This window comes from Meleagris gallopavo, chromosome 3 (genome assembly GCF_905368555.1).
Source record: "Meleagris gallopavo chromosome 3, MGAL_WU_HG_1.1, whole genome shotgun sequence".
Classification (NCBI taxonomy): domain Eukaryota; kingdom Metazoa; phylum Chordata; class Aves; order Galliformes; family Phasianidae; genus Meleagris; species Meleagris gallopavo.
The window spans coordinates 25,025,921-25,038,768 of NC_139406.1; the positions used below are offsets into that span (position 1 = coordinate 25,025,921).

The window sequence follows — 12,848 nt, forward strand, 5'->3', positions numbered from 1 at the left end:
TATTTGCAGTGAGCTCTTGTTATAGTTGAATAAAACTTTTACAGAAAAGTGAAATTTCAAGTGTTTATTTTTTTTCCTGTTGGATAGTGTTACTGTTCTGAATACCAGTTTCACACATGAAGACTTAAGAGAAAGAAAGCTACCAGTTGAACCCAGAATTCACGAGTTCTCCAAATTAACGCATAAGAACATTTCCTTAGTAACACTTTTATCATTGAAAATTAATAAAATGATCTTGCAAGTAAAAGATCATGAAAAGTTACTGCTTCATAAAGTTTTAGAATAGCTACTGCTTTATGTTGTATAAATAAAAGTAATGCAGCAGATAGGTTGAAATTTTAGTTAGTAATTGGATTTGCATCCACGATAGCCTGCAAAGGATCTGTACCTGCAATCATTTTTCTTATAAGTATTCTAAAATCATGTTTTACTTCTGAGTAAGCTGAGTACATGATCTGTTATAGGTGGTTTCAGTTCCTCTAAATCAGACAAAATTTTACAAACTTGCATCTTATCTCTGTCACATCTTTGGTAAGCTGAACATCTCTTGTAAGATTGAAAATGAAACAACAATAGTAAATAAAGGTGTGACAATGAATTTGATTCATGAAAAATACATACATTTTGAGATTATTGAAAGTACTGGACTGTTTTACTGGAGCTGCATTTAAATTCCAGTTTGACAGGAGACATGAAATGGGCACCAGAGGATGTTACATAAATTATATTATTTTCTAAAATGTGATGCATTTTTGAATCATAGGCAACACCTCTAGCAGAAACCTTAATAGCACCAATTTATATTCTGTTGTACTTTTAGGAGTGGTGGAAGTTTCCTGTATAAAAGCAAATATTTAACACTTTGCACCATGATTAATGGAAGAAGCTTTTGCTGATTCAACTGCAAATTCAATGATGTTTTTGATACATTATAATACATGGAAATTAAGTCTACAGGGAATAGAGCTGTTCTAAAGAATGCATTATGTTTAAAAAGCTTTCTCTGGAAAATAGTAAAGAAAATATGTCCTGATTTCCTTTGATAGTTATCTTCCAAATGTGCTGTATTTGAAGATTGAAACTAAATTTATGTAGTATGTTTAGGTGGGAGACTGAGCTTCAATAATCATGTAACCTTACTGTTTTCTACAGTGTGTGTTAGGTGTACATTATTTTGTCTTCATTTAATTTTGGGGCAGTGACTGTCATTAACTGCACGTTCTTTATCTCATTCCAAACACATGGCTTTGAAGAAAGTTCCTGACTTTGGAATAACTTGTATCTAGATCAGTGCTTTTTAATCAAAAGAGTCATTGAGGCAGTTATTCTATATCCTATGTAGAAAGGATAGTACATAAATATTCCCTTCATAAATTCATTTTAAATCTTGACGTAGAGTCATCAGAAACTCCTGTAGTTACAGAGGTACAAATGAATTTATCTTGGAATAGCCACTAGGGCATTAAGAAGCTTCTCTTGTTAATCATTTTAGAAGGTATTCAAATAGATTCTGACTTAAATTGTACCTTTCAGCTTCTAAATAGCTGGGAAATGAATTAAATTGCCTCTCCCACATAAAGACTGGGACATGAAGTGGACCATTGAAGTTCTTCATTGACAGGCATTATAAAGTATGTATCTCATTTCAGCTTTAAATCAAATTAATTTCCAGTACTGTAAGGAACTGCATCAATACTTATTTGAAATGTAATAGGATAGTGAGAATAAGAAGGAGGAACAAAGAAGATAAATCTAAAATATTGTCTGCTCGTTTTTTATAGATTCTTCCATACCTGCTGTTGTTACATTTAAGAACTAAAACAAAATAAAAACAAAAACCAACAAACATAAATACAAAAATCTGATTGAAGTAAAAAGAGTTTTTATCTAGAGAAGAACATTTTAACATAGGCTTTTTCTTGATTTTACTTTTGCTGCTTCAAAAACTCTCTTCAAAGAAAAAGCTTAACTTTTCCTATTTCCTAACTTGTATACTAAGGTAAATGATTTGTTCTTTGAAACTATTACACACTAAATAATGTGTGATAGAACTCTTTTTATACAATGTATAGCGTAGCTTTTACTAAAATATATTAGAATGATATATATATAATTTTTACACTTCTTTTTTTCTAATTGTCTTGAGAATGGAAAACTGACTGTGTGATTGTAAAGGTCAGTTATGAATTGTGTGTAAGAGGAAATTGACAATTTTGATTGATTATTTATGGAAAGTGCTATTGCTTGAATTTGAGAATCTTTGCTTCCCTGCTCAAGCTTTTACAACTTAAAATGTTGTGCTCTAATGCGACAAAGTATATATAGATTGTTATTACTCTAGCAAAAATGTATAAATAAACTCTGAAATCCAAAGCCATTTTTTGAATTTGGCATGATGAAGAGAATGATTGGATTTAAATTCTGAAATTGTGTGTGTGTGTGTATATATGCACGTATACGTACACAAAAGCCTTTGCATTTGTTTCTGGAGTAGACCCAGAACTTGAAAGGACTTGGTTTTCTGTGTACTTCCTATGGGGCCAAAATCTCCAGATTCAAACTTATTTTTTGCTGTTTTCCATATGGTCTCCTGTGTGACCTACTGTAGCGAACCTGCTTTAGCAGGAGGATTGGACTTGATGATCTCCAGCCCCCTAAAATTCTGTGATTCTCTGATTCTCAGTGATTTGAGTGTATTTTCTACAAGTAACACAAGCTACTCAGTATTCACTTTTGTTCCAGGAGATTTTTAGTGGTATTCATACTAGCTTTTATAGGACCAAGCCTATCACATGGATTACTGTCACTTAAGTTAATTAAATTTACTTAATTAGATGTCCAAGCACAGTGATTTATGTGTTTTCTAGGTTGCTTGCATAATGTTTTCTCCAACAAAAGTTAGTCACTTGTGATGATGTGATGGAGTAAGGAAACCTAAGTTAAGCTTTTCTGCAAGTAAATTATGGTACAGAGAATAACCAACATTCCATTTAGCCAATCAAGTGCTTAAAAATAAATTTCCATATTAAGAGTAGAGAACAGCTTACAATGTTTCGTAGGGAATTGCAACAAAATTCTTCCACCTTCTGTGTTTCCAGATACTTCATTTCTTAGAAGCTTTTGTTATATGGTTAGCTAATTGATTCTGTAATCAATTAAATGTTTTTAAATACACATATTTCTGTTAGTATCTGCCATCATCTTGTTATCATCATCCTGATAATGAGTTCTAATAGCAAGGCAATCACAGTACTGTATTGTTGAACTTCTTATTTTGCCTATCACAGTTTTTATTTTCTATTAAGACTCAAAGCAGAACATATTCACATCTTTAATCTCCACTTTAGATTCATTGAGTCTTCTATAAAAATATCGCCATGCATATTTTATAATATCAATCAATATTTTAAAAATAGAGAAAAATAAATCACTCTGACCAGACTGTTAAAACATGGGTGAATTGCAAATGGAAAGGCAAACTGTGAACATTTAAAACAGTTCTGAAATTTTTTTTAGAATTGAAATTTGTGTCTTGATAAGGCATAGGAGTTCCACATTCAGTGTTTGAAGTTTACATTTTTTTTTTCTCAGTTAGGATGAGAAGTAAATAAGAAACATTTAAAAATATGACAATGTTTTAAGTACTATTCAGCAAATTAAATGAGAAATTTTAAAATCAAACTGTATTCTTTTTGTTTTCTGTATCAACGTAAAGGCAATAAACCTGCCAATAACATTTTTGATTTTTAAAGTGGAAGGATTTAAGTTCAGTCTTTCGTGCTTTAGGCTATAGTGTGATAAATCCCGTTCCTGTAATTCAAGTATTATTCATGCATACATCAAAAATTTGGAGGTGAAAGATATTTTCAGTAATAGAGAGTGATTATGTGTTCTTATCTTCAAATATACCCGTACTTTAAATCAAATTGTACCTCATCCCCATATGGGAAAAGAGATTATAATGAAGATTTTAATTATCTATGTTCTACTGATAATTTAACTAATCTTAAAGTTATTTTTAGAAACAGCAAAAAAGAGCAGGCTTTGAATGCTCTCATATTCTGTGTACCATATGCATCTTTTTTTGATTTCACACAGATTGATTAATCCTAAGGCCTGGGCTTTTCCCTTCCAGCAAAACCAGCTGTTCTAGGCATTAGCTGTTCCTGTCTCTTTTTTTATGTGTTGAGCATTATGCAACCTAATACTTCCTGTCTTTGGAATACATTCTGCAATTAAATAAATGAATGTTCTGCTTTGCTTTCTTTGAATCCCGTCGTGAAAGAAAGCAAATAACTCTGTTATATATATATATATATATATATATATATATATATATAATTTTTTTTAATTATTATTATTTTTTTTTTTTTGCAGAAGCAGGATATTTATCAATCACCTTGTGCTTTCTTTGGTTCTGTACTATTATGCATTACTTACATTAATTTTTTATTTGTTATCTTAGCTTTTTCTTCTTAAAGACCTCTGCCTTGAAGACAGCCTTAATAATTTTTGTTTGTTTGTTTGTTTCTGTGATGTTCAAGTAATATGAATACACAATGAATACAAACACAGTTCATGTGTTTGCACATATGTGAATACTATTTAAAGGAAATGTAACATTCACAGATCTTTTTTCTTTCATTTTCAACAGTCCTACCACTGTCTGAATATTTTTATTTTCCCACTAGAAAAATAATTTGAATAGTAAAATGGTATGCAAAAACATTCTACAATTAACAAAATCAAAGTAGTTGATAAATATAATTTTCTGAAGTGCATTTCAAATTACACTACTTGAAGTTATATGTTATTTGAATTTATTTCAACTATGCTTAAAATATACTCTCTTAAATACGCATCAAGTGATTTTAAACTTTAGTTTAAAACAAACAAACAATAAAGATTATTATGTTGACAGATTTTTAAATGTGTAATTTATGTGCTGTTTTTATATGTATCATGAGAATGATGTATATTTCTTGCACTGATTGTACCTTATTCAGTTATGAATGTCGCATAAATATAGAAAATAGCTTTAATTTCCATTTTCTGTCCTGTGTTGACTGCCCTCTCTTACGTTATAGATAGGTAAAACATTTTACTTTTATAATCATAACGCTCATATAAGTATTTATTCTTCTCCAGAAAGAAGTTGCTCCAGCTTCTTTCAGTGCATTTACTTCTGTCAGGAGAGTCCAGAAATCACAAGTTTATTAGGTTGTTGCATTTGCCATTTGTTTTGTGTGTTCACATTATACTGTCCTTTGAAGGTGTCACCACTGATATGATTTCAGGCATGCTCTTGCAGTGCTCTCCATTGCTGCCTGAGCTTTATGCCTTTTACAATTTAAACTTTGATATACTGTTTTAGAGATCGTACTTCTTTGATTTTGTTCCACTATCATTTTGTTCTAAATGAATTTTGGGGTCAGGCTCTTTTCAGTGGTTCAGGGACAGAATAAGTGGCAATGGGCAAAAGCCAGAACACTCCTTGTGGAAGAACTTCTTTATTATGAGGGTGACAGAGCACTGGGACAGGGTGCCCAGAGAGGCTGTGGAGTTTCCTCTGGAGATACTCAAGGCCCACCTGAACACTTTCCTGTATGACCCACTGTAGGGAACGTACTTTATCAGGGGGGTTGGACTAGTTGATCTCCAGAGGACCCTTCCAACCCTTAAATTCTGTGATTGTGTGACACTGTAGCCTCCAAACTTGTTCTCTATAAGAACAGGTTTTCCATCCAGTTCTTCATAGTCTCCTATGCATTACGTACTATTTCTTTCCTCTTCATCTTCTCTTACAGTGATTAGATTTCTAAAATGCAGTTGCTGATTTTGCAGATCTCTTAAGAAGTATTACAGTACAAGTTAACATAGCATGTTATTTACACTTTGTGTCCAATAGAATTATCTTTCGTTACTCCTCTGTATACTCAGTCATCCTTAAACTAAGGCTGACAGGTGTCTGGATTTATTCCAGCATGTCTTGCTTATTTTCAGGATCTGAAGATGCCATTCATTAGGATTCTTAAATTGGAGTTGGAGTCAGTGTTGACATCTGTGATGAAATTGATACTTTCACAATTTGTGTGGCAAAAATTCTCATCCATTAGGGAGGTCTGTGTTTACTATTCTTCTTAGTTATTTCTGGGTAGAAGTGGTCAGTTAGTGTGATTGTAAAGAAACATTCACTTGAAAGATTTTGACAGGTCTGAAAATCTCCATGCCCCAAAGCTATGTTCAACAACCATTTCTATCTCTACTTCTGTCTTCATTTCTTATTTCAACTGTGGTGTGAAAATGGCTGAACAGACAATACTTGTGAGGATGGAGCTGTTGCAACTTCTTTAGGAAACCTGCTATCTGTGGTATAGGATAGACACAAAATATTGCACGCTGTCACAGAACTGAAAACACTGGAGCAAAGTAACTGATTTTTGAAAGTGCTTTTGAATGTATACTGGTGTAACAGATATGATTTTATGCTGGGATAAGAATGCTTGTGTACCAGGCTTTGTTAGCTGTGATAGCAAGTCTTTATATGTTAAAATAGTTTGGGGAGGTTGATAGCTATTCCCTTCCTAGGAACCATAATGTGATCAACACAGCTGCCAATCCAGGGAATCTGTGTCTCACTCACAGCTGCAGAATAGAAACAGATCATCACCCTGTTTGGGGATTCTAGATGGTCCATGCAAAATCAGAGACATAGGCAGGAGGAATTTAAGAGATAGATTTTAGAAGATCAGAAGTAGGAAAGTCTTCTGAGGCAGAGATAGATAAGATTTTATTCCTTTTTTTCTGAATAGACATATGACCCAGATTACTGCTGATGTGGATTGTTTCTTCTAAATAATCTGTGGGATCTCTGCTCCTTCTCTTGGAGTCTAGAAAATTATGACTTTCATCACTTCTGTATGAGTACTGAACCTATTAGAAGACAAATGGTAAATGAATGATTTTGCAGTTGTTGAAAGAAAGCAGAAGCAAATGGCAGGAACTGATACACTATGCCTAGATAAAAAGGAAAGAGCAATGACAGCTGTGGTGGGGAAGTCACTGGTGCTGCAGTTCTCAAAAGTAAGAATATCTAATTTGGTTTTAGGCTAGTGTGTTGCTGTAATCATGTTCTCTGAGCCAGAGTTCTGAACTTAAAAATAAGTTGCCTTTTTGCAAGCAAAGTTGCTGAGGAGAAAAACACAAAACATTTGATTTTGATGATATTCTCTTATCCAAAGTTCTGCACTGCTAAATTCAAGGTCAATGGGAGAAGGAACCCTCCAGACCTGTGGTGTTTTTTGTTGTTCTTCTTCTTTGTTGTTGTTTTGTTTTGTTTTTCCCCTCTTTTGTCTTTGGAGAGTTGTCATCAAGTGACTTGGCCTTAAATGCCAGGCCCAGCACTGAAGCAAGAGGGAGCATCAGACTGTATAAGAAGTATATACTGAATGCTTAGTTGATTTTTGTCTCAACTCATGAAAAAGGTGGCAGGCCAAGTGCAATGTATCACAAGTCACGCTGAACCTGTTAACTGCCAGTTAGACAAGCGACACAGAGTTGTAATAACTGATCTAGGAAGTGATACCAATTCATTTACGTGTAAAAAGATCTCCTTTCTTTTCTTCCTCTTACTATATTTTTTCCAGTTATTGTGCTACAAAAACTCTTATGCATTTCACTTGGTGACTAACAGAGTAACTGATTTTATTTTATTTTTAATGGATAGTTCTCAGATTATATTTTGATTTTGAAACTTTTAATTATATTTGAGTGTTCATCCAACAAACATCAACAGAAGCAAAGCTTGTTAAACTGTTTGGTTGAACTGGTAGTCTCTCAGTTGTGAGGCAAACCTGATTCTTGGCAATGGTTTTATTATTTTGTTATAACTCTCCTTTAGGATGTGTAGAAAATAAAGTGATAGGCTGAAGGAACTGGGCTTGTTCAGCATGAAAAAGAGAAGGCTGCGCAGAGACTTCATTGCGGCTTTCCAGTATTTAAAGGGAGCTTATAAACATGAGGGAAATCAACTTTTTACATGAGTAGATAGTGATAGGACAAGGGAGAATGGTTTTAAACAAAAGGGAGATTTAGATTAGATGTCAGGGGAATTTTTTTATGGAGAGAGTGGTGAGGTTCTGGAACAGGTTGCCCAGAGAAGTTGTGAATTACCTGTTGCTGGAGGTGTTTAAGGCCAGGTTGGATGGAACCCTGGGCAATGTGATCTAGTGCTTGATCTAGCAGGCAGGGGAGTTGGAACTTGATGATCCTTGAGTTCCCTTCAAACTCAAGCCATTTTACAATTCTGTGATAATCAAAACTAGAATTTTATTTTTATTTTTTCGTAGAAGAGGAGGGATTTATTTTAGATTATAGGAGAAAACTCTCTACTCAGAGGGTGGTGTGGCAATGGCACAGACTGCCCAGTGAAGCTGTGGATGCCCCAACCCTGGAGGTGTTCATGGCCAGGTTGGATGGAGTCCTGGTCATGGCAGGGGGTTGGAATGAGATTGTATTTAAGGTCCCTTCCAGCACAAACTGTTCTGTTATTTAATGGGAGATTTTTTTGGTGGTGTTGTGGGTTTTTTAAAGCAAATTCTTACATGCAGTGAATCCCTACAAGCTTGTTTATGCTAGTATGAGAGAGAAATGTTTAAATGCTTACATGAAATGATATTTACTCTAAACTGAGAAGTTAATCAGATGACTGAAACATGAAGTTATGATTTTACACTCCAAATCTTGCTATGGAAGCAATGCATTTTATATACTGAACTAAACATTAGTTGTGAATGTAATTAGTCTTGACTTTCTAATAAAATTCATCCATATTATCCAATTATTAAAGATTCATTAACAATATGGTTAAAATTTTAGACATAATCTTTATCCTAACTCCCTCTGCTGTTTTGTGTTGTGCTCCCCTTTCCAGTACTCCTGCAGTTCTTAGGATTAACTTCAGTTTTCCTCAGGAATGGAAGATTTTACTGGTAAATGCCACTTTGGTTTCTCCAACTCCTCTTTAGTTTTGGAGTCTGCTTTAGGCTATCCTTTTGCATTTTCTTAAGTCTGCATGCTAGTGGTTCCTCCCCATGTGCCAGGCCCCACTGGGATCTTCAGGCTGCCTTCCCTACCCTGTTCCTAGCAGGGCTGTCTGCCTGTCCTGCCAGGAGACAGGGGGCTGTGGCTATCACTGCCATGTCCTGTTGCCACCAAGTCAGGGCCAGGCCCATCCTGAGGCCTTCTGCCGCCATCTGTCTGCTTTGCTCTTGCCTTCTGCTGCTCGTGGCAAAACCCTTATTTACGGGCTGCAGAACAGAGCATCCTGAACATTTGTCTTGCAGGTGTTACCTACTCACATAAACCATTCTGTTCTTTAGAGACCCTAAGTGAATAAGACTTGCTCTCTGATGGATCTTTAATATTTAGCATTGCTGGCACATAGAAGATTGCATAATGTTTTAGTCAGGGCACTAGCTAAAATATTTATCAATGTAAGAACATGGTCCTTGGTGTTCAGAACAAATGTTCTTTGATATTTTTAAATACCTTATAAACTTTGCATGAATTAATCAGAAATCTCATCAGTGATCTGATGCTGGTCTGTGATACTTGTCTGCCTTTGACAAGAAATCACAATAAGAGTAAAGAGCAAATGATAAAAAACAATAGTTTTTAAAATATTCAGTCTTAAAATAGTCTGAGGGCAATGATAAGAGTTTATTTCTTTGTAAGCTGCTTTCAAATGATAGTGTACTACAATCTGGTAAATAGAAATCAGAAGCTCTTGCTGTGAATGTGTTTTGTGAATGTGCATGTATAATAGCCAAACTTTGAACACTTGTTTTTCAAGGGACTTCTGCTGGAAAGTCTGTCCTGCAATAACGAAATTGTTTGTTACTGTCTTACACTACGCAGAGAATGTAACAGTTGTTTTCATGTTCTTTTCATTGTACTGTAAGCAGATTAGGAAATACAGTAAACACTGCAGATTTTGAGCCTCCACAGAAAACATCCTGCATTGAATAAAGATTCATCCATCAAAGATAACAAGTGGAATCACTAGTATGATTTTTAGTAACTCACTTTCCTATTTCTTCTGCAGACTACGGCACTATTAAGAAAGTACTTGCCCCAATGAACCAGACTTCAAGCAGCTGCCTGCTTGAGGAAATTGAACTCCTGCCAAAGAGTCAGCGGGAGCCCATCAGGAGTCTTCAGATCCTGCACAGCCAGAGTGTCCTGTTTGTGGGCCTTCAGGAGCATGTGATTAAAGTCCCCCTGAAGAGATGTCTGTTTTACAAAACATTCAGGTAACAACTATCTTGATTTGATCAGAGAAAAATGCTTGTGGGTTGCAAGAAAATGGGAAGGAGAAGTGATTGTATGTAGGAATCCAAATTGATTACTTCTTAGAGCCATGACTTTTTATGTGCACCATTTATCAGAACTGTCTCTGGGGACTTCTTCTCTTTGATCAAACAAGGAAATTAACTTCTGGAAATTACCACTTGATTTTAAACTCAATATTATGGCAGTTAAGGAATTTGAAGCTCAGCATGCAACATTTTCTGTATATTACCTAAAAGTACTCTTGGGTTGCAACAGATTCCTGAATGTTAATTTCATCTGATTAGTTGTGTTTTTCCTTTGATGTAAATGTGGTTCCAGTGTGGTTCCAATAAATCAGAACAATTGTTCTGTTTTATGTCAGAGAGGCTCTGAACCACTATGATGATCATTTGAGAATTGTGACAGATTTATTTGGTTGTTTTATGGCTTGCTTGGCTTTCAGCTTGTTTAATATATGTTCCTTTGAAAAGCTTGTTTATTAAAGGAGATAAAAAGTCTTCCAGTTGCCTTCCTTAGCTGCTGTGCTCAGGATCATAGAAGATGCTATTTGTATACCAGACAGTGATTATACCTTCCATTAAAGATAGTGACTACAGGTGGAGAAGTTTCTAGCTTTAAGAGAGCATATGCAATGGTCACAGTGAGGAGGTAACCACAGGACGTGGGCGTAGAGCTGTGGCTCAGTGACAGTGGAAAAAAATTTCCTGTCACAACATGTGAGTTGATGTCATGCAGCAGGCTACTGAAAGACAGCTGGTTTGACAATAAGACTGAAGGAAAAGCAGACACAGACCAGGGGAGTGCTCTCCTTATTACAGTTCATTACAAGCCCTTTCTGTGTATGCTGTTCTATATAAAGTATTTTGGGTGTTTTCTAGTAAAATAATACTGAAAGTTCCATTGCAAACTTTCAATTTAAGAAAAAATTTCAGGCAAGTCTGTACCTCAAGCTTTAGCTAAGTTTAGCAGCCAAAACAGGACCAAGTTTTACCTTTGATTTAGGCAGTTTTAACAGAATATGTTTCTGTTTCCTTCTTAAGCGAAGGGCTCAGGCATAGGTCAGTCTGAAAGTAATGCCTTCTATTTATTACCATAGAAACTATAACAGATATGACGAGCACAGTAACAGTGTCTGATAGAGCAAATTGTCAGCTGCAAAACACTATTTTTCAACGCAGTCACTATTAGCTGTGTGTTTTCATCTGCAATGAACAAGAGCCTGCATGCTGCACTTGTGAAAAATTTGCATCAGCAGAGGTGACCCACTGTTGCTTATTGAAACACACTACCCACCACCTCACTGTGCTCACATCCACTGTTTGATCTCCATAAACATTGAGCAAGCATCAGTGAATGTCAATAGGTGCTATGTTTTTTTTTCATGGAGGAATTCAGTTCCACACTATCTGCACTTCCTTGTCAGGCACTATTTTGTCAAACTGCCCCTCTGCTCCCAGCAACAAAATGTAACACTGGTGGAAAAGTTCAGCCTCTACTGCCATACCACCAATGTTCCTTCTGATTTGTGGGTCAACATACTAAAATAGGAGGCAATACTTTCAGAGCAGCCCTTGTGTATTGGAAAAGAGGGGGGCCTGTGTGCATGCATGTCTGTCTGTCTGGAGAAGAAAAAAAGATCTAATCATACATTCTTGAGTTTCTCTGTCTTCTTTAATATAATATAACAAGATTATGCTATTTGGCTTGTACAAGATATTGCATATGTTTTCATAAGCATACGTGTTTATTTCAGCAAGGGAGATCAGGCTGGCATCCTGTGTTTTCTTAGAGACTATGTACTCATGGTGGCAGTGATAAACACAAACAGCTCAAAAAATCTGTGCTCTGTATTCACATGAAACCTGCAGTGCCTCTTGAAATGTTTGAAGGCTGGAGCCGTTTTCTGTAGATGCATTATTAGTGAGGTGTGAACTCTGAAATTCAGGGTTGTGACTACCAGTTGCCTGCGTGGAAGCCTTGCAAGATCCCTGGTATATCAGCTTCTATCAGCTTCTATCCTGAGGTGCTCCAGGCTACCCCAACTACAGGGCAAAAATATGCTTCTGCCCTCACTGGGAAGAACTCCTGCCTTGAGTCATAAACCCCATTCACAGCTGTAGGCAAGGCATTCCTTTTCATGTTTGAGCAGTGGAGATTAATTGACTATGGCTTTAAGAGCTTTAAAAAAAGAAAAGAAGAAAAAGAAGTGTGGTACTGTTCTCATTTTACTGAGTAGAACAGTAGTTAAATGTCTCAAATCCTGCTCAAATGAAAGTTTATTGCTCTGCCCTGAGGAATGCGAATCCTCGTCTTCCACTGGAATGACTTACTCAGAGGAGATAAAATTATTCCTTGTGGGGTTTTTCAATTATCTCTTTTGTAGTTAAATCACTCTGCTTGGAATAATTAAATATTCATTGCACCAAGTGGATTGTCATCTATGCTGTCTTCCCAGTAAAAGCTCACCAGCAATTCCAGTTCTGTTCAGTGAGAAA

At 35.6% G+C, this 12,848-nt stretch overlaps 1 protein-coding gene across 4 annotated transcripts in view; it reads left to right on the forward strand.

Annotated features, from left to right (window-relative positions):
- Nucleotides 1-12,848, forward strand: part of SEMA5A (semaphorin 5A) — a 316,919-nt gene that overhangs the window by 211,923 nt on the left and 92,148 nt on the right. For all 4 annotated transcript variants that reach the window (XM_085220463.1, XM_085220466.1, XM_085220462.1 and 1 more), the window contains one exon: nucleotides 10,106-10,313. In XM_085220463.1, coding sequence (XP_085076589.1) covers nucleotides 10,106-10,313 — 208 coding nt within the window. The remainder of the gene's footprint in view (nucleotides 1-10,105; nucleotides 10,314-12,848) is intronic.